The sequence below is a fragment of the Diadema antillarum genome, unplaced genomic scaffold, assembly GCF_040938485.1.
Source record: "Diadema antillarum isolate AM-2024a unplaced genomic scaffold, OU_Dant_1.0 scf00000024, whole genome shotgun sequence".
NCBI lineage: Eukaryota > Metazoa > Echinodermata > Echinoidea > Diadematoida > Diadematidae > Diadema > Diadema antillarum.
The window spans coordinates 624,017-647,206 of record NW_027270913.1 but is presented as its reverse complement, the minus strand read 5'-3'; the positions used below and the strand labels follow the sequence as shown (position 1 = coordinate 647,206).

Sequence of the window (23,190 nt, the reverse complement as noted above, 5' to 3'; positions counted from 1 at the left end):
CACTCACTTTAAATAAACGTCACCATCTAGTGATAGTACAATACACAAGCTCTATGATAATTTAACTCCATGCCCCGAAACATCTCATATTCATAAATCCCACTTCTCTCTCATTTGGGTACCTAGAGGCACAACTAATAAATACTACTAGGTTTGTTTTTTTTCCCCCTCCTCCATGTACACAATGAAGCTGTGCACAGCGAAATGGCAACCTTGTGGCAAACACACCCCACCACATGTCAAAACCACGACATGTGACACAAATCAGAGAGAAAAAGAGAACATGAAATCAACGACACTGCTGTCACACGTCTTGTATGTAAGTCTAACATCCCCACCTCGCATAAAATTATGTCATAATGCGCCAGTTTCACTTGAACATTGTATCTTTGCCGAAAACATCTCTTTACAACAGTCATTTTCGAATACAAAGAGATCAGATTTTATGTAAAGTAATTACACACAAGATGTCCTCTCAGCATGTAAGTAGACATACATCAATGCTCTCTTCACAAAGAGAGAGAGAGAGAATCGCCTCAGCAAATCAAGGCTGCTTGGGTGTGATAATGGTAAGAATCATCCATGGCACTTGGCAGACGGAAAGCACAAACTTGGTTTCAGTTTCGATTTCTGCACTTGTTCCTTTTACCCCTTAAATTGACATACATCAAAAACAAGATATCTGGCTGAACATCAGGACTCATTCTCATACTTGTTTCTAAGACGATATGATTCTCGAGCAAATGACCTCTTTCAATAAAAGCTATATGATGATCATAGTATGTATGGTCCTCGCATTAGAGCACCAAGTATATGATGTAAATAGGAAAAACTGCATGGACCTCAATTCCAACTTGTGATATAGTGTGAGGTGATAATGATACAATTATATTAAAAGTCTGGTTGAGAGTTCATGTTAATAGCCAGTGAAGTACAGGAGTCGGAGAAAGAAGGGGGTGTAGAAAGAGACTAAATGAGTATACATTGCCACTGGATGACAAAGTCGTTATTGGATTTCCACATCACATTTGACAGTCAAGTTCAGACACACCACATTTGTGAGTCTCAGCTGTTATTCAGGGACAGCATCCGGGGGGCATCATCATCTTAAGTTGCCATGGAAACAAGAGTGATCTGTAACTGCATTTCCTGACTCGGTTAGCTGGCTCTGGTGGTCTCTGGCATGGCCTGGAGGATATGTGTAGCCTTTAGTCATCAAGGCAGTTTGGTCTGCCTCAAACTGATCTTTACCCAGACTTTCCATGTGTGTCATGATGCTTTGTCATTCATGTATTGATATTAATAAGAATGTAATATGCTCCAGCCATCCTCTAGAAATCCAGGGATGGGGTACAGCTCTCAAGAAGAGAGCATGGGAAATCCCCCATTACAGCATTCAGACCCTATTTGATGGCTAGCATGTGTACAGATTGGCTAATTCCTCTGCATTCCCTGAAAAGGAAGGAAAAGAAAATTGGTCTCTCTCACGATTGCACTATGTACAGCATCTTTGCGTTGTCTTTCACTGGCTAAATTTCGGCATGATTGTTTACCCGAGCAGAGCACTTCACCATACAATTTCATACACAACATGTACACCTTGCCCTACAACTAAAGTTAGATTGCGACTATTTCAACATTGAATTACAGCACGAGACATTTGTGCAGCGTTGCTTGGATTCAGTATTCATACTTCAACCACTAACAGCCCATGGAATTTGAATGCCTGCTTTCTTTATTATGTACATATGTACAATGTATTTCTACCTGTGATCATTGTCAATATCAAAAGTTGTTTCCGCCACGTGGCAGCAGAAAGTATAAAAATTAGAATATACTTTGTTTCTCGTAGTCTATCTGTATTTGAATGAATTTACAACACATATCACTATACACTGAAGATGATTTTGTCGTATTCTCAGACACAAGGATACGGGAAATAGTACATGAACAACCACGTCGATGGCGTGTCGCTGTCTATTCTACTGAGCCAAGTCATGCAAGAGCAACGTTGAAGTCAGAGTGGGCAGGTGGCTGGAGCCTGCAACCATAAAGTGCTCCTTCTATGGGTCACACAGCTAGTCTCCGCTCAAGTCTTGGCCGTGTGTCTGACACAGCTCTCTGCCGTCTTCGTGAAAAGATTTTAGTGTGTCTGACACAGCTCTCTGCCGTCTTCGTGAAAAGATTTTATTGCTGACGGCAGGGGGCTTCCGTCGTCGGGTGTCTCTCCATGGCTCCTTGCACTTGAGGCTGAGACAGTACCTTGTGGTCTAGGGCTGTGGCTGCCATGTGCTACAAGGTCTCTTCAAATGTCGCCATGATGTTGCTCTGCTGGTTCATGTCAATATGATTAGCCATCTGCACAAGAAGACAATCAAAGGAGGTTGTCATATCTCCTACTCTCTCTGTACAGACTTTATCTAACGCTGCACACTGGCACTGGTATAACGGTCCCTGACCAGTAACTTTTCAGGAATGGACCATAAAAACATGGAAAAACAGGTTACATGCTGGTCTGACAGACAGGTTAGACCAATAAAAAAAAATGGGTTAGTGTGCAGCCCTGCTTTATCTGCAGGTCATTTAATCATTCAACTGGGTACAATGTTCTCAATCTACAATTCTTGCAGGGAATCGATATCCACTTTATATGACTCCAGCACTATTTAACTGAGAGGTATAAAATTGCACAGATATTATCTGACAGACAGGTTAGACCATTATTCATGGACGGCAGCAGTGAACTGATTCTGGCAGAGACAATCCTCTAGTGTCTTGTTAACAGGCGCCAAAGTTGTCTTTTCTGACTCTAAAAGTGAACAAGTACAATCGTACACAGAAACTTTTGCTCTGTAAATCTAATCAAGTATATGTGGGACAGTGAATGTTACAAAGACAGCAATCACTTTGCCCCGCAACATCCATTAAAAAAAAAAAAAAGAAAGAAAGAAGAAGGATGTGGACCAGAAGAATGGATTGAGCACAGATTGGCTCAAAACTATGGAAGACTAACGAGGTATTCTATGTTTTATTCCTCTAGGAAGTTCATTGTCTGGCACTCTAGCAGCATGTACAAGTGTTTCTACATCTATGGATGTGTATATAGATTTGTTCCATTATATACCTTACGTATGCTTTAATCTTCTTCCCTAACCTATAACCATCTATTTAACCAGGTTCGGACCACGTATCCTGTGTACCTGGTATTTTATGTAGATGTCTTCATAGATGGGAGCACAACCGATTCCAGCAAGAGAGCAAAATATATGAGTTACTGCCATGAGTAGAATACTAGTAGCCTTTTGACAAGGCCTCGTGCTGAGGAATGAGACCATCCTGCCACACCAAGCATTGCGAGAGATGGGTGAACAGTTGCAGTTTGTCTCTCCTCCAAGCCTCAGCCATGAGGCCTTGTCAAAAGGCTATGAGTGGAAGAGACAGGCAAACGATTTAGTCAATCTTCTACACAGAATGAACTAGAAAAACACTCTGAGAGCGCAGACCTCCGCCAAGCATGCAGCTCATTTCCACCACTGATCTTGTTCTTCCATAGAGATATCAGTGATTTCCACCCATACGTATTTATAGCATTGTGTGCTGAAAGTCGCCCCATTTCCTAATATAGAAGCCTTTGTTACGTCATAAACCCTCACCTGCACGGCGCGCCTCGCCCTAGCAGAAACTAGAGCACACACTATAGTGCGCGCAAGCAAACCTCAAATACGCGCAGCCTGAACTCCCAAGTTCAATGACCCTACCTACCAAAATATCAAAAATCCTTCATAAATTCCCCAACTCGGATCACTACCAAAAGTTAATCGTTTGTTACTTGTGTCATTCTCAACCTTTCCTGCAAGTTTCATCCCAATCCGTTAACTACTTTTTGAGTTATTTTGCACACGGACAAACTAACGAACGAACTAACTAACGAACAAACCAACAGTAACGAAAACATAACCTCCTCCCTTGGCGGAGGTAATAAATGAGGGGGATGGAAGTACTCACAGCTTCTCTTCTCCGTCTCTCCTGTTCCCGTAACCTTTCTCTCTCCTTCATAGACTGCATCCTCTTGGCTTCTTCCTGCTGGGCGTGGCGGGCCTTCTCCAATGCCTCATCCTCCTCTTTCTCCCTGTAACATGAGATGGGGATGGACAAAGAGTACGGTAATCAGCCACAGCTTTTCAAGAGTGGCATCATTTAAGGGCATGGTAATGACTCAAAGAATCTATGCAATACAAATGCATGTTGACTTGTGTTGATCTATAATACAGACGACTCCCGTTATAACGAAGTCCTTGGGACTGGCAATTTTCTGTCGTTATATCAAAATTTTGTTAGAGCCATACAATGAAGTATTATATTAAGTATATACACGATAATTCTGGGATCTGATTTTAACTTTGATGAAACGTGAATTTCATTATAATTGTGCTTGTTAAAACAGGATTGAACATCATTTATGTGGCCAATATCTAAATACATGCCATAATAATTTTTCTGTTTTTCTTGAGATTACTTGGATATGCCCACATATACCCTTTCAAACCAGCATTCTGTTGATGCTATGATCCATCAATCATTGCTAAAGCACTAAATACAATTAAGCCTACTCCTCCTCTTTCTTCATTAAGCCTTTTTGTGCCAGGGACTTTGGACATTGTGTACAACACTATCAGGAGACCGTTTCATGAAACTTTTTGTCGGTGATTTACACTGACAACTGTTAAAAGCTACTGAAATCCTTGCATCTGATTGGCTGATAGCAAATTTGTTGGTGAAAACCTCCGACGAACTCGTTGATGAAACGCCCCCCTGGTTTTCTGTGGCAATTGGCACTCATGGTACATAAAAGGTTACAACCAGTCATACACAGGTACAGGACTGTGCTGAGCAGCTGCTTTGTGGTGTGTAAATTAGTCTCACAATGGCCCACAGGAGACCAGGTGTTCTCCCTCCATGAAACATTCCCTCATACAAGTGGGCATAAATTGATATCACTTCATTCTGACATACACATCATCTCTATTCTGTCATCAATGCAGACACTAGATGCCTGTATGTGGGGAAAGGGACAAAAGACAATATGGAAGATGAAGCTCTGTCCAGAAATAAAGCAGAGGTGGGAAGGGAAAAGTCACGCTTTCATTGTGACCTCATGTTTCTTTCTCTCTGTAAACATGAAAAGCCACCTGATGCAACAAGTGTTCACTCACTTTTCAGGCACAAACCAAACAAGACATGAGTCACTTGCCACAGCACTGAACAATGCACTCACGTCAAGAGTTGTATCAGTCAGATTAAAAAGATACAATTTTAAATATAACACCACCACGCTGATAAGATCTTTCGATGGCTTTGTCTCCTGTGATAGAAATAGATGGTGGTATGTTGACAGATGCTCCTGGCCAATGGATTACCTCTGCTTTTCCCTCTCCACTCGTAATCTCTCTTGTTCTTGCAGCTGCTTTTGATGTTTTCTCATCTCCTCCTGTTGCTTCATTGCACGAGCCTGTAAGGAGGCAGGAAATACGAAGCAAAAATAACATTGAGGAGGAAAACGACTGTGTATATGGTTAACACACAGCATCTGTTAAGAGCATGAGGTATAAAACCTGAAAAGCATCTCTGCCCCCTGTGGCCAATATAGGCGACAATCTACTGTATATCCTACTGGATGTTTGTGTTCAATTAACTCATTTTAGCAACAGCAACTTCCACAGTCACGGCATGTTCCTTGAAGCAAGTTCAGAGCAAGGGTAAACAGTTTTATGCCGCCACAAATCAGATGAGCATTTGTCACTTTCCATCTAAGTGCCTTTTTTGTCAAGTGTACAAACACAAGAGCCACTTTGTGGCTCATGAAACAGCTCTTACTACTGACACTGATCTAACTACCCTGCCTAGTTAAGGACAATGTTGTTGTTGTTGTATTATCATTACCCTCATCACTGTTATTCTAATCCTTTTCATTTTGTTTCATTCATTTATCACGGCGGCAGAAGCATACTAGACAGTTTAAATTCTGCCTATCACATACAACTATAAACTTTCATATGGCGGCAGTGCTATTTAATTTCCGTAACATTTTAACATCGACAATGCTGTGGCGGTGCACTGAGTGATCTCTATTTCATTGTACATGAAAAAATGGTGCACTATCTCAATCTCCAAACTACCAATGAATTGTTACATGGTAGTAAAAGAAATATCATGATGCAAGCTCAAAAAAAAAAAATGCATTTTTATCGTGAAGTGACAATGTCTGAGCCATGATAAAACAGGGAAAATTAGATGTGATTATGGCACATATGCTCTGCCCGTGCCCGATTCACAGTAACTCCGCACTACCAGAAGTGCACAAGTGAACTCAAAAGTGTGAACATGATTGACCTCCAAGTGTAGCACATGGGTGTGTAAGATCATCTCATTCATTTGCACGTAGTGTATGGCCAGCATAAGGACCCAATCGCTAGTGATGAAATATTTTCATTTATATGCGATAGGAAGATTTGTTGGGTTGCATATTTTAGTCTCATACATCTTACAAATGATTTTGCTAGATCTGCTGACCTCAAACCTAGGTGATGACTTACCCTCTCCTCTTTTTCCTTTGCAGCTTTCTTGAAGAGCTCAAAACTCTGATTTGTCCTGGTCTGGTTGGTAGACGGCTTGGCAGAGGTCAATGTGTTGGCTAGGTTGGACCAGGAGCCAGCGTTGGCTATCCTCATGTCCTAGTGATGGCAGTGACAGTATTACCAATTACTAAAACAATTCAAATCTCATCAACGCTTGCATTATTTTTGCTCAAATGATTGACAGAAGACATTATTTCTATTCCTTCAACCAATGACTGCGATGAGGATAACAAAATGCATATCGTCGCTGGGGTGACACGACCTCGTATCTGAAATTTTGGCGAAAATGACTTTTTTTGTTTGATTAATGGTGAGATAATCACTTGACCCGTTCTGTACAGGAACCTGGTGGCCTGAATATCAAGTCTATGGGGATTTCAGAATTCAGTATGAACGGGTTAAGTGATACCCTGTCCATATACTAGCTGTCTTACCCCAAAAATGAAGCCACCACGGCATGTCAAAGGGAAGGCTTTCCCATTTGATGTAGTGCATTGCTGCCATGTTTTTGTGTTCTCCTGAACATTTGACATTTTGTAGATATAAGGTCTTAGCGTCCCAGCATCGATCTAACACTGTGATCGCACAGACAATTGAACACTGCATGTTGAAAAAGAGTTTTAAGGCATAACATGGTATAATTTGTATGGTTTTGATGGATAGGTTCCTATTTTGAATAAAACAAAATAATTGTTGTTGCTCCTGGTCTAAAGTGGCTTATGAAATATGAAGAAAAAAAACATACAGAAATTAAGAAAAGAGAAAAATGTATATATATTTAAGTCACTATGGAGAAGTAGACAGCAGGGTTATTTTGTCTCACCTTCTTGGGTTTAGTAGCAGGGGGCTTTTGGTCCACCTTGCTGAGGTTTTCTGAGCTACCACTTGATGGTAGACTTCCTTCTGAATGGCCCATTCCAGCTGAGATAGAAAAAGAGAATATCTCCTTTAACCAACACTATAGCGGCCAATCCTACTGTAGTTTCATACATCAAATTACTCCACTCTCGAGACATATCCGGACAATTTAAATTGAAGACTCTTGGCAAATAGCAATCAATTCAACTTATCTTTTTAATCCTATCACAAATGGGCGTTATGCATCTTATTAATCAACACATTGCAATATCTTTACTGTTATCTCTATATCTATCCATTTAGCTATTAATCCATCTATGTGTATGTCTATCTATCTACAGTATTTATCATGCTGTGCAAAAAATACATAATCCAGTAAATAGTAGCAGTTTCCTGCTAGCAGCATGTCTTTACAAACATGTACAGACCTACACATGAAATCCCTGGGTTGAGTGATATTCACAAAATTAGACTTGAGTGTTTGAATATCTAAGACATGACATATAACATACTGTAAGAACCTAACTGTGGTGTCACTATATAGGCAGTTTCCTCTACTTGTCAATGATGTCTTTAGCACCGTAGCGACAAGGCAAGGAGAACACAAAGACAATCAGTATACAGCTTGGTAGTGAAGGGGTGTTTGTAGTGACTCACCTGTCTTTCCATTACTCTCCTCTGTTTTCTGCACAGCCTGAGTAGGTCCAGAGGGCTGAGACTCCTCCTCATCATCACTGACCATAAACTTGACTGGCTTCTCCTCAACCTTGGGTATCGACGACATCGCTGGTGGTTGTCCGGCTGGAGGAAACTCGTTCTTCACGACAGGCTGTGAAGCCGCAGCCGTGGGAGGCGTGCCTCGCTTGACCTCCGGTGCTGCTGGCCTCTGGGTGGTAGCAGGGGGCTGTGCTTTTGGCGGCTCTGTGAGATGCTGAGGTTTGGCCTGTGGCTTGGAGTGGCTGCCCACAGGGGGCTGCTGGTGCGCTGGGTGGGTAGCTGGTGGTTGTTGGTGTTGGGAAGGAGGTGGCAAGGTTTTGGAGGGCTGGGCTGCGGGGGGTTGGGAGGACGCCTTTGGTGGGGTGGAGCTGGGTTTAGGGGGTTTTGAGACCGGCTCTGGCTTGGGTGCTGGTGGGGCAGCTTGTGGGGTTGTTGGTGCTGGGGCCTTTGGTGGCACTGATGATGGGGCAGATGTGGGTGTTATCTGGGGCTGAGTGGTGACAGGGGCTGGGGGTTTGGCTTGTGGAAGAGTTGGTGATGGAATAGGGAAAGCTAAAAATGACAAAGACAAAGCATGCACAGAATTATAACCTGGTTCTCTAGGGGTAATGAGTCAGCATGAACTACTAGTACACAAATTTGTCCCTCCAGACATATCTTGGCAAAGAAGTCATACAACCTGAAAAAAACATGCACTTCATTGATTCAAACAATGGCAAGTGCTCATCAGGACCAGAAAGTTGGCTCCTTACTTCTATCTTGAAGCGGTCTCTTAGTAGCATTCACTGTACGGTGTCACAATCAATTTGTTTCATACAAGGCACTTAGTTTTAGAGATTATAATCACATTCATTGCAATTCCTCTGTGAACGCACGCAAGCTATTGCAAGCCCAATTGACCTTCATGTATGTGCTTTTCTACTAGTTGCTACTACCCATACATGGGTGCAACAATGGCTACAGACATAAGAGTACAATGCTTTTTAACAAAGTTTAATCAACTTCAATTGTACCCCCCTTTCAACAACAACAACAACAAAAACGAACAACAACAAAGAATCAAAAAAAAAAAAAAAAAAAAAACAAGTTGGGGCTCTGTCATGACATCATGATCACATTAATTGTACATGAAATGAAATGATGAATGAAAACTTGAAACAGGAAGAGCTGGCCAACCTGTGGTGCCATGCTGCATCGTTCCAGGTGAGGTTAGAGGTGAGGTCAAAGGTGAAGTGAGGACCTGACGTTGGCTCCTCTTCTGCAGCGGCGCTGCTTTGTTACTCGGCCTGTCGGGCAGGGCCGGCAGACTACTATGCCGTGGAGCTGCACAACGTTTGAGAACAAAATCATCATGACATTTAGGTCAATACAAATCTCTTCCTAATTGCTCAAAATACTTGAACAAAATGAAAGCAAGATGACCAAACCCTCCTGTGTATTGAGGCTGCACAGACTTGTGGGGACCAATATCTGAGATTCAACACACATGTTGGAATCTCCCTCAGTCTCTAGTCAAATCTGAAGTACAGTTTTGATAAAGATATCAAAGACTTTCAAATTCAAATATGTAATATAAATTTTATCTAAATCAAATCAAAATCAAAATCATCGTGCTGTGTACATTAAATTTGTTTTGTATGGATAATTATGCAGACTCAATCCCATTGATTGTACTGTAAAACAAATAGGGAAAACAGTGCAGAATGTCACTGAAGACCAGGTACTGGTGCAAACTGTATGGTACAATGTGTATTTATTTTACAATCATTATGTTCCTATTTTGAAGCAAATGTTTGTGAGCCATCATAGTTGGTCTCTAATCTTTACTCTACTCTGTCTGACTGCTACGTGACAATATACGTGCACATCTCCTTGGGGGTGTTCAATATCCTACACATTTTACCTGTCTGCTTTGCTACTGTTGAGAATTTTAGCGTGGGGAATGGTCAGTTACCAAGCCAAGTCAAAACTGGTGATGTACAAACTGCAATTCTGCAGTCATCGTGAATATCTTGTGGAATACGCCAAATTGAAGTTAACATCTGGGAAATTCCTTGGAAGTATTTTCATATCTCTGGATATCCCTTCCTTTTTGCAGTCCCTTTTTACTCCTAATTAAGCTTTGGATTTTTTAAATATTTTTTTAAACCTGTTTTACATGTCTCTACCACACAGTTGACCATTGATCATTCTCACCTGGAATTTGTGACTGGCCATTGGTCAGTTGCATGGGGGGCTGGCCTGGCTTTCCCATGGCATGGCCAAAACCCGCTTCTGGTCCCATCGTCTGCTTGACCATCTGACCAGGCCCAGTGGGTGTATGAAGAGACTGGTCCTGCACTGATGGTCTCTTCTATAAAGCAAAATAAAAAAGAGAAGAAAAATGGAGAATTAAAAGGATAAGAAAGAGAGAATGAGAAAAAGACAAGGAAGAATAAGACGGAAAAGAAAAGGAGCAAAATAGCTATAATCCTCACAAATGGCTGTTGAATAAAATACGCTAGTGTGACATAATGCTTACATTTAAACAAGAATAAAGGTTCTCCTGTAAAAATTTCACAATTCATTCACACTTTACCATGACATTGCTTTATGCATCAATCATTGTTATATAATTACAATACAATTTTCTATCTTATCAAGTTCTAAAAGAAGCAACAAAATTATCAAAATTTGCCTTTTTAAAGCAGTTCGAATTTTTGGTCTTCCAGTCTCATAGCAAAATCCAGAAAAGTTGATTTTATTTTGGACTAAAACTCATACACAGAATTTTAAGATATAATTCATTCCACATATTCATCTACAAAAAAAGAATGACATAAATCTGAGAAACATGACATTTTAAAGATTTGGTTAAAACTGTGATTGCTATAAATGCATTGTCTCTTATGTGTGAGTGGTGTGATCTTTTGTGCAGGCATGGATGAAGCTTTTGCACACAATGGAATCAAATACTGAGAACAGGAAATGAAGTCTGCTTGCTTTTAGCTTAAGGCTCCATCACACTAGAGCAAATGCTAAATAAACGGCCAATCAATGAATGTGAAGATTTGAAGTTACGTTCCCATCCGTTGCTAATACTAGAATAGTTTGTAACATGTCTGACGTTCTTTGTATTCATAAGCTATTTGTCGGGATTTGCAGAGATCTGCTGGAAATTTTGGACATCTTCAAAATCAGCTCCAGCGTATCTCTGTGAATCCCTACCAATAGGTAATGAATACAAAGAAGTTCAAACATGTTATGAACTGTTTAGCAATGGATGCGAACATATCTTCCAAGTCTTCGAATTCGTTGGGCATTCATTGGCCATATGCTCTGGTGTGATAGAGCCTCTCTCGTCAAGCTTTACTGTCATATATGCTTTTACCTCTCTGGCTTGTGTGGGCAAAGCAGGCGGTCGCCCTCCTTTCCTTTGTTTCTTGGGAGTACCTATTTCAGGGAGAAAAGTTGGGTTTTCACTGATCATCTCTCATTTTCTAATTTTATCCATGTGCTCTGTGATGACCTCAGCTATCTGTGTGTCTGTGAGAATTTTTGTACAAATTCTTTGAAGCTGAACTATTCAGTGTTGCAATCTAAAATTGTTGCAATATCAATGGTTATCATCTTGAAGTATCCCAGACATTACATACTTCTGTGCAGAATCTGTTTGTCTTGAAGCTCATCCATTTCTTGAGCTGATTTATTGGATTAAGCAGGTTAGTGCTTTCTATTCCATGATACAGTGTACTTAGCACATACTGAATATCGACTGTCAGTTTCCATGGTTACTTACTTTGTATAAACTATTGAAAGCTCACTAAAAATACTTGCCAAGGGCATATTTTCATATCAAATTAAGGGTATATCAAACAGTAATAATGAAAATGTGTTTTGGATGATATTGCACCAACTTTATTGTAAGTTATGTACTCCCAAACTTAATTTGGCTGGACGTAAGACATGTGGCACCAACAACATTAAGTGAACCACGCAAGATGGTGCATTGAGGGCTTGTATGTGGGTGTTTGGTGTATGTGTGTGTGAGAGAGTATGTGTCTGGATCATAGGTGTGACAGCATACTACTGCTGTTAAACTTGCACCCTTGTATAGCGCACACCCAATGTTGCCTCTCAGACTCTCGACTGTAGTGAGTGTGCATGTGACGTGTGTCAAATGATAGTATGTGTGTGTAAAGATGTACAACTGGTAACCAGTTCCTATAGGGTGCACAGCTTTGCACTACCCGAGTTCGACGTACAGCATAAGTTTGTTTTGTATGTGTAGTTGGGCTAATTCACACTATGTGGTAGCAGTCCACCTTCTTCTCCTGCAAACAATAACAGAAGATCAAATGAATGAATAAATGTCTATATTTGTGCCGTAACACTGCTGTTTATCTCGAGTTTGTATTTCGTTTGTACTCCAAAACAAGTACCGATAATAATATGCTTTCTATTATTAGTACCATTTTATATCAATGATCAAATGCTCCAATGGTGCATAGATTAAAGATAATATAAAGTTTTGGTACCTCAAAAGTTTCCCTGAGTTTCCTTGTCTTAGTTTGTGCTTCAGGTTAATTAAAGTACCTTTCATATAACTAACACTGTGAGACTTACTCGCCCCAAAGTGCTCTCATGTCTTAGTAATCATGCAATAATGGTTTCATACAATACGTGTATATTGATTGTCGCGGTACCACGTCGAGGCAAATTAATGGCTCGTTCGAATTTTTCAGAGCCCGCTCTGCTCTGGTACGAAACCATTATTGCATGATTACTAAGACATGAGAGCACTTTGGGGTGAGTAAGTCTCACAGTGTTAGTTATATGAAAGGTACTTTAACCTGAAACACAAACTAAGACAAGGAAACTCGGGGAAACTTTTGAGGTATCAAAACTTTATATTATCTTTAATTTAGCATAAATGATATATTGGTATATTGGTGTTACTGTTTTTCTTTTTGAGTGAGCCATGTCCTACTAGCTTTGCTTTTCAGTGGAACACTCTTTTCCATTGCCATATTTACTTTTTTGTTACAATGCCAAAGTGTGCATTGTTCACTTCTTCTTCTTTTTTTCTTTTTTTTCTTTTTTGGCTACAATATCATTTGTACAACCTGTATATATTTTGTACTATATTCAATGATTTGTCCTTTCAAATTGTTAAACAGTTAAATAACTGTATCACCTTGTATAATGCACTTCCTCTTATTGATAGAATTCACACAAAAAAAATAATCGAATTGAAATAGAATAAACAAATAAACATGACACGCTATCTCTGAATAAATAAAATGTAAGAAAATCATAGATAAGAGTATTTGTGTTCTTGCTGAAAGATTTTCCTTCATGTTCCACTTTAGGTTCATCTAGGCCTTACTCATCTCCTTATATTTCATGAAAATGCAAGAAATCAAATTTTGGTGATTTTGGTAAAAGGCACAAGAGGAATGCAACACAAAAGATGTATTGGTAGAATGCTGTAAAGTCCATGAAACACAAGGTCAACATTCTGATAGTAAAACTGCCAGATGTTTTTAATTTTATTTTATTTTATTTTTTTTTTGGCGGGTGGGGGGGGGGGGGGTTCTAATTTGGTTTACCTATTTACTAATCTCACATGGACTTTTGGAGGTACTCTCTCCTTAAGAATACTGAAGTATCTTTACTAACTACCAGTCTGGCTCTACATGCATCCACAATACATGTATGTGTTTGTGAGTGTCCTCATAAAAGGCTTGATTACAGCTATTATAGTATTTCACTCCAGGCAACAAGGGATACATTTCACACCGGGCATTTGTCTGTTTGCTAGGAGTATTTAAAACAAATGAAAAAGTGCCTTCACAAGGCCCTGGGGGTACTTAGGGTTTCTAATGACTTGCCCATTCTGCATATTCAATGCCTGCAAATAGGTGAATAGGATATCACAGAAATCAAATGGGGAAATTGTAAAATACACCTTTGTATTTACAGGCAAGCACCTACAATGTATACACTACATGCTTTATTTGTTTTTTCTTGCTAATCTGAATTTAAACACTATTTGGGATGTTTTTTTAAAGTACTGGTCAATTTTTCGGAATGAAGAATTTTCCCAGCAAGAAACAAATACAATGGAATATGTCCAGTTATCTTAAGCAAACTTTCATATCCCCCAGTTGAAGCTTCTTATTCTACGAGAATGTGTGAATGTGTGTGTTGTTCTTGTGCATTAGCTCAACTGTGATGTCATAGACTGAATGAGTACATTGTCATGTAATTCCTACTGCACATTACTACTACCTCCATGATACCCACTGTATTGTCACATCCACAGTGAACTTTGCATACTCTATCCAGTGAGTCGATGTCTTCGGGACTGGATATAGAATTCAGATTTTAGTGATATTTGACTCTCGTGAGGATCAATTTCTTTTTTTTTTTTTGTTAAATTCTCAAATATGTTCTGAAGTTGCTGCAGTTCCTCCTTTCTCATTTCTGTGACAGCACGCACACATCAAACAGCTTCCAGCACTGGGACTCATATATCACATTTTAGGTGTCACAAGCGAGCACAATATCTCATACAGTGGACTCCCGTTACAATGAATTCCTCGGGACAGCAGTTTTCTTTCGTTTTATCGAAATTTTGTTATAACCGAACAAATAAACAACAAGGAAAAGTAGAAATTACGCGGTGCGTAACATATGTCCCCGCCGGAAGTAGCATTTTGTAACAAAATGTGCAATATAGGTAAAAAATCAAGGTCAAAGGTCAAAGAAGTCAAAGGTCAAAATTCTGTGTAGAAGTTTTGAAGCCCTCACCTAGTGCCATCACATAAAGCAAATGGAATCGAAATTGGGTTAGAAATGGCGAAGGAGTAGCATTTTGTAGCCAATGTACAATATAGGTCAAAAATCAAGGACAAAGGTCAAAATTCTGTGTAGAAGTTTTGAAGCCCTCACCTAGTGCTATCACATAAAGCAAACGGAATCGAAATCGGGTTAGAAATGGCGAAGGAGTAGCATTCTGTAGCAAAATGCACGAAATAGGTCAAAAATCAAGGTCAAAGGTCAAAGAAGTCAAAGGTCAAAATTCTGTGTTGAAGTTTTGAAGCCCTCAACTAGTGCCATCATATAAAGCAAACGGAATCGAAATCGGGTTAAAAATGGCGAAGGAGTAGCATTTCGTAGCAAAATGTACAATATAGGTAAAAAATCAAGGTCAAAGGTCAAAGAAGTCAAAGGTCAAAATTCTGTGTAGAAGTTTTGAAGCCCTCACCTAGTGCCATCACATAAAGCAAACGGAATTGAAATCGGGTTAGAAATGGCGAAGGAGTAGCATTTTGTAGCAAAATGTACAATATAGGTCAAAAAATCAAGGTCAAAGGTCAAAGAAGTCAAAGGTCAAAATTCTGTGTAGAAGTTTTGAAGCCCTCACCTAGTGCCATCACATAAAGCAAACGGAATCGAAATCGGGTTAGAAATGGCGAAGGAGTAGCATTTTGTAGCAAAATGTACAATATAGGTCAAAGGTCAAGGTCAAAGGTCACGACTGAAATTCTGTGTAGAAGTTTCAAAGCTCCCATGTAGTCCTATCATATAAAGCAAACAGAATCAAAATTGGCTCATAAATGAGAGAGAAGTAGCAAATTGAAGATTTTGATCACACACGGACGCACACACGGACACACGGACGGACGGACGGACGGACGGACACACGGACGGACGGACGGACGGACACACGGACACACACACGTACGGAGCCCGTTTCATAGTCCCCTGCTCGAACTTGTTCGGCGGGGACAATAAAAGCCCATACAGTGGATAACGCTGTGGCCCTAATTTTTACTTTATTGTAACCGGAATTTCGTTATAACGGGAGTGCACTGGACTGCCTTCTCATCACAATTTCATTGCTACCAGCATTCCATAATTTGAGACATCAATAACCATGTTATCTACTTGCACACACACACCCATACCATAAAACAAACACACACACGTACACAAAAAAAAAAACCATCAATAAATTACAAGATAGCTCTTTACTGTACAATGCCATTCAAATACACATGCAGATAATTTCAAACCACTCTGTCACACCTATTCATAGACATACAGTCATCAAAAGACATACACAGGGGTAACACAAACTGCTTCAGACACACACACACACACACACACACACACACACACACACACACACACACTAAATAACTTACAATGTAAGCCTTCAGAGCAGTTATCTGTCTGCTACTGAAACCTGAACTCCTGCTTCCCAAGGTTTCAGTTTTCCTGTGGATCATTATTAATGTTGAACATCCAACTCCAGCATACATTTAAGTTGATCTTGGTGTAACAAAACAATGTCTGAGCCAATGACCTCATCTTGTGAAGTTCAGAATCGCATCACACAATAATAAAAGGAGCCCAAGTTTTCATGGTTTTTATCTCATGCCGATGAAAATGAAAAACATGAAACAGTAGCACAGCATAATGTTCTAAAAAAAATAATGTAATTCAGCCTACAAAAATCCCGCACAAAACGGATGTTCATGGACTTTTCATGTAACATGCCAAGCTTCTCCCCTCTCCCTTATTTCAGAGTCCAGATTTCTTTGATGGTTTTCTTTTTCTAAAAAGTCAAGACCTCACTTTCAAAACAAGCAAAATTAATTAATGAGTCATTAGATGCGATAAAACAAAATTTCAATGGACATCAGGCAACAGTCCACACATTGCAGATCTCCATTTTACACAAAAGATGTACACTTGGTGAATTCAACATGTAGAATGTATCTGTTTGCACATATGTCAAGTCATGAAACACTCGCACTTAACTACAATACCACACTTGGCAAAAGATCAAATATTTGTAACCAACACAGTTCAGCCAACATTGGATTTATGTGCAGTACTTGTTTAGATATAAGGAGCACACAAACACAGAAATACTGGAAACAAACTGCTCTGAATTATGTTCAATGGAAAGTATTTGATTTTATTTGGCCATATCTCTCTGACAAATTGCCAAGAAATCTGGGTTTTTGTCACCACTTTTATTATTTACAAGCATGGATTACGGTCGAATGCTAATCAGAGCCATAAACACAAGACAAGTCTACACTATACACAGCCATTTACACTAAAATTACCCATGCTATTTTCAGAAACATTCATGTCCTAATTTTGTGGTACAAAACAAATTGGAAAAAAAAATTGCAGTATTGTCTAGGTGTTCAAACAGGAATATATTCAGAAACGGCACAACTTTACTGCTTCATACACAAACTACAAATCATAATTTTGACAATGGTAGCACCACCAACAACCAAAATTAATAAGACCTTCTTTTTTTTTTTGGAAATTTTTCTTTTGTACGAAAGCATTATTTATCAGAGGCTAGTAAAAAGGCATTGAAGATTATTTACAAGTGGGAGTCTCAATACCATTCAAAAAATAGTCATTGGTTTTGTATACAGGTTTGGAAAGGGCGAGAGACAATGACATAATATTGAGCATACTGATGAACATTCTGAGAGAGAGGCTGAAATTTGGTTTATGTGGGGTGTAGGAACATGCATGTGTGCTGCCTTAGCTGTGGATAACTATCTCAATAATGAAAACAAAAGAATATTTACACCAGAGACTATTTTTCGAGGTGCATACACCAGAAAAACATGTTTGACTCTTGAGCTTACAGAGAAAACCGATCTGTTTTTCTCGTTTTCTCTTTTTGTTGCTATAAAACAAGTAGAAAATGACAAAGAGCATTTGAGGGAAAGGCAAAAAAGAGGGAACAGAGCAAAGATATTGAGTAGAAAAGTTTGGCAGCTTTGCCTGCTCCAGCCATCAGCATACCATTCATTTCTAAATGGCTGCGCTCAGTGAGTGGATGTGTGTCTTAGTGAAGCACCATCATGAACCTAACCCTACGACCTGGTTTTCACAGAATGCAGAATCGATTGACTGACTGCCTTACAGACATACAACGTAAACTGTAGTGAGTTCAAAAATAATTTTGCAATCCCCAGTTCAGCTGACAGGCAGTACAGAATCCCCTATGGAGGGGGCTGAAAATCCTTCCAATTTGACTCTACTTTGAATGTACTTTAGTGTACTGCAATCAAAATCCAATGTTGGCTTGAACTCTTGGCTAACAAATATTCAAAGAACTTCAATGAGTTAAGTAACAGAAACTCCTTTCAAGCAAGAGAGGAGAGAAACTGAGTGCGAGCCGTCAGACTGCAGGGCCTATCGTCTGGCCGTGAAACCATGCTGCACAAGCTCACACCGCCAGAAAGGGGGTGTGGCCGCTGCTCTCCACGGCCCGGCGCAGCCACGACGTACACTTGCATTGCACAAGTCACACAAACGACACGCACAGGACACACACTCTACAATCATTCACAGGCAGTCACATGACACTACACTTGAGAATGGAGGAAGTGCAGCTGATGGTTTGTTGGTATTTTTTTCCTCCCATTGTCTTTCCCCACAAGTTACCAAGTTTCCATTTGCGGTGAGCAAAACCAAAATTTTACTTTGGTGTTTATTGGAGTCAGAATGTCTTCCCTTTGAAGGAGCTGGTTCTCAACTGAGATTCAGAGTAGATGTGATTGCTGAATACATTTAGCGATTGTCCCCATACCCCCTTCCTCTTCACTAAAACACACATGACACTACACCTTGGCTGGAGTCGGGCCTGTTGATAAATTCCTACTAGCAGCCTTCAGGCTACCCCACACCTTCCTTCGTTCCTCTCCTGAAGTCTAAATGTTCATGTGCACATATTCCAAGAACTGTGCTTTGTGGGGGTTATGATTCAGTGTGTTGAGGCTGTCACTGAAAACTTTTAGTGCTTTCATCCAATAACTCTTTGTCAAGTCACATACATATGATCGGATTAAGCACGTTTTCCTTAGCCATGTCAAATCACTATTTATAACAATTTTACAATTTACACTCACGATTAAGACATGTATAAAAAAAATCAACATATAAATACGCAAAAATGCTTTTTGTCCTCGTTACTAGCAAACACACAAATCACACAAAGGAATATCAGACTGCTTGGAAATAAAGAGTGAAGTCATTCCACACCTACTGTTTGTAATTCCTACAGATAGTGTAAGCAGTTTAACGATTTGGAAGGAGCACAGAGGATAATTTAGAATCTTCTCTTTGTACAATTCTGCTACACAGATATGGAAAATTACAGTTATGTGCATTCGTCTTGATAAAATTTATACAAGAAACTTTAAAAATCACTGCCAATTTTTCTAATTTGGAAGGCTAATGCTGCTGATTCCTATGAATTTTGGATGTTTTCCTTGAAAAAACACTGAACTGTAAATTTTTTTTTGCAATATTCAAACATCAATGACAAAATTTGTCAACACATAGAAATTGCCAATTATAACAAAAAAAAAAACCAGACTGCCTGACATATTTTGACAGATAATTTCAAATCAAATGTGTCATTAAATGACAAATTACAAACTTAACTCTGCAAGAAAACTTACTGAAAACTTAGCAGCGAAAATTGCTATGCACACAACATTTGGAATGAGGCTAACAGCTTGTGTTGCAATTAACAAGGAGCCATCATGTTTGTTTCTTCACCAAATGTTGTTAACAAAACATTGCATTGGTACAGCTTGAGAAGGGAAAAAAGTTCTGCTTTACAGGTACATAAAATATTGACTTAAAAGGTGTGACTTTTCAGCATCAAACCTTATAAAGTCTCATCTATATGCATAAATAGACAGTGCTCATCATTAAAAAACAAGCACGATTCTCAGAGTGCCCCTTGCCATCACAAAAAGCACATTGAATATATTTTTCTTGACAGAAAGATATGTGAATTCACCATTGTATGCATAGATGCGAGGATAGCCCAGACAGCAGGATTACACCCAAGTTCCGAGACTATGACAATATTTCAGCCAGATTCAAGGAATGGTTTCTTCCAGCATGTCAAAAGCCAGCATTATCACAATCTGAAATTTAGAACTGGCTGACACAGAGCCTGATTGGCTGACTTCCTCTTGCTACTTGCTTGTATGTTACCCACATTCAAGGTGGAAAAACGGTTCAAACGGCAACATTTTTTTTGATACACATTGGTCGTCTATATTTTATATAATGGTAAACAATCGCAAGTCTGCGGTTACAGGTACCTTTTGACTACAGCTTTGAAATTTTCATCTCACAAGTTTTGGCAACAATCCTGCTGATATGTGCTTTCCTTTGTTGAAAAATGAACATTTGCATGACACTACATCAACATGGCATATGTACCCATGAAGAAAGAAGATGTAGGGGATAAAAAAAAGGGGGGATGAAAAAAACGAGAAAGTGAAGAGAGGAAGGCAAGGAGGAGAGACAGAGAGGAGGGATTGAGTCTAGCTACCTGACTCCGATTCGCTATTGTCGGAGCTGGAGCTAGCACTCGTGCTGCTGCTGGCATCGCTCTCCGAGTCACTGCTGCTGCTGGCGCTGAGCGGGCGCTCGGTTCTGCCCCCCTCATTCATCAGTGCATCCTGTTGAGCTGTGTGGAGGGAAAAGAAACAAAACATTTTAGTGGCGTCAGATATGTTATGGATGTAGTAACCCATTCTACACTCCCCTGCAAATAAATCACAGAAATAATTAATTCCCTCAAATGAGAAAAGGCATTTGCAGAACTTACTGTTCCCTTCAAAAACAAACTACATGAGCTATACAGAAATTAAGGCATCAAGAAAACCTACAAAATGACATTGACATTTACAGCCATATATTCTATTTTTCATGACACAATGAGATCAAAAGGAAAATGCAGTTCTACTTCAAGATAACAATGCATGGAATTTCCATCAATCCATAAGCTTGATAGCAGTATGCAAGTGATAACCTGACCCTACATGTATTACACAGAACAGAAATATGTTATACTCTTTGAAGAAATAAGCACAAAGCCAGATTTTCATTGTATGATTCTAAATCCTATCATACATGACTGAAACATGGCAGAATTGGCAGAAATCAAATTTTGCTGGTGACAATGCATTGAGTAGGCTCTGTTGCAATACATACTTAGCTTTCATGAAGAACACAATGTTTACATGCATGTTTGTTTATTAGGGAATTTCACTTCTGATCACTTTTTTTTTTTTGAAGTACATATCTTTGTTATGTACACTGCATCTGTATGAAACTTGGATTAAAGAACAAAGAAATTTAGCATGAACACAGAATTGTGTTGTTTGCACTGTCCCGACAGAGGCAGAGTCTGGGTCCCTACTGAAGCCTGCTTCATTACACTCAATCCCACGGAACATCAAACATATGCGTGACTTGCTAAGTTGAAATACTGAGCAGCATGCTGAAAGCTCCTTTAATGAAATTAGAGTTAACAAAGAAAAAAGGCAAAGAAAAAAATATGTTTAGTTTCTTGTTACTCTTTATATCTCACACTTTCTCTGCTCACAAAACATGGTTACCTTTCTTGGCTGCCTTTTTGTTGTACTGGCCACCAAGTTGTCCAGTGACGTCCTTCAGGCGATCCTCAAGTTCCTTCTGCTTTTCCCTCTGGGCATCCTGTTTTGACTTGGTCTGGCCCTTCTTATTGGCTGTGTGGGTGATGGAATTTTAAAATTAATTTTGCACTAAGAAGAGCATGCACCTACAGAACAGAGATTTGTATTGTAGTGAAGGTGAACTACATAGCCTCTGTGAAAGAAAAATCATTTTTCAGGCTTTCACGAAAGGTGGTGTGCCATCTTCACTTGAAGGGCTTTTCTATTTTCTGTCACCAATAGAAAAGTGATGGTGTAAACACTGCAGGCACTGACTGCAGTGCATGCATGAAGTCTTCATGTACATATGAATAAAATGGACAGTATAAAAGTAGTTAAATGATACAGCTTTATGTGTGCACATATTCGTAAACTCTCTTCCAAGAACTGCAGAGGTGCTTTTTCGCACATCTGGCATGGTCAACAGAAAACAATGAGGACAAAATTAAGAAGACATGCATGGGAACAAGAGTGTGATAGCTTGTTGATGGTTCACTCAGCATGATGCTAACAATATAAGTCTGGAAAATAACAGAAAAGGCAATACAAAATGAAGCAAACGAAAGACATGCCTGTTGTCTTGATGATACTGGAGTATACTATCACAAAATCTCCATTCTGAAGTGATACCATATGACAGGGCAAACTGGAAAACAATGCACTTACCAGTACTAAGAAGTCTTGGCATTATATCATATCAAAGTCCCTATTTACTTTTGGAAACAGTGATTTAAAAAATTTTCAAGATGTGACATTTAATGCATATGTGTAGGTCTGTTGTACCACAAAACATCTTATGATAAAAATTTTTTTGCGATAATGCCTGAAATATAAGGAGATATCTGTATTTTTCTCAATAAACCGAACTGTAGACGGTTTAGTCTGGAAACATTCTTATTATAACTGCTGTTTCACATTTATTATATTTAACAATACTAAATATTGATTTTACCTATTCACATTTTTACAGTGGTTATTTCTACCCCTAACTCACATTTTAGAACTATTTTAAAGAACTAACACTGGGTCTTTGTTTCATCTGCAAATGGTAAATTATGTCTTTAAGGCAATGCAAACTTAATTACTGACAAGGGAAAACAGTGACTTGGTGGACTTACAGTAGGCTTTCGGTCTTTTCCTGAGGCATTGCATGACATACTTCTCCAGCTCCCTCAGCGTGGACGGTTTGAGGGTCTCAAAGTCGATCTCAATCTCGTCTGGCGTTGAATCCTTTAGCGAGGGCTCCCTTGACTGAATTATATGTACAACTTTGCCAAGTTTGTCCCCTGGGGAAATGGACGGGTAGTGGTAAGAGGAAACTTAATCACAAAACTGGAACAATCTTTCAGAATCAATGACAGGAATGATGTACTGATGTGAGATACTTGTGTTCACTCACACTTGGGAAGTATTTGTTAATGCACATCAGGCAACCTTTCAGCAGT

At 39.4% G+C, this 23,190-nt stretch overlaps 1 protein-coding gene across 1 annotated transcript in view; it reads right to left on the bottom strand.

Annotated features, from left to right (window-relative positions):
- Window positions 1–2,214: 2,214 nt before the first annotated feature.
- The window catches only part of LOC139732319 (homeotic protein female sterile-like), a 55,700-nt gene continuing 34,724 nt past the window's right edge, over window positions 2,215–23,190 (bottom strand). Inside the window, exons 13-24 of the mRNA XM_071643191.1 lie at window positions 22,864–23,031; window positions 21,671–21,799; window positions 20,599–20,736; window positions 11,581–11,642; window positions 10,407–10,563; window positions 9,387–9,533; window positions 8,151–8,762; window positions 7,459–7,556; window positions 6,594–6,731; window positions 5,418–5,509; window positions 4,006–4,129; window positions 2,215–2,358 (exon numbers count right to left, since the gene is read on the bottom strand). Of these exons, the coding sequence (XP_071499292.1) occupies window positions 2,293–2,358; window positions 4,006–4,129; window positions 5,418–5,509; window positions 6,594–6,731; window positions 7,459–7,556; window positions 8,151–8,762; window positions 9,387–9,533; window positions 10,407–10,563; window positions 11,581–11,642; window positions 20,599–20,736; window positions 21,671–21,799; window positions 22,864–23,031 (1,931 nt within the window). The 3' untranslated portion in view covers window positions 2,215–2,292. The remainder of the gene's footprint in view (window positions 2,359–4,005; window positions 4,130–5,417; window positions 5,510–6,593; window positions 6,732–7,458; window positions 7,557–8,150; window positions 8,763–9,386; window positions 9,534–10,406; window positions 10,564–11,580; window positions 11,643–20,598; window positions 20,737–21,670; window positions 21,800–22,863; window positions 23,032–23,190) is intronic.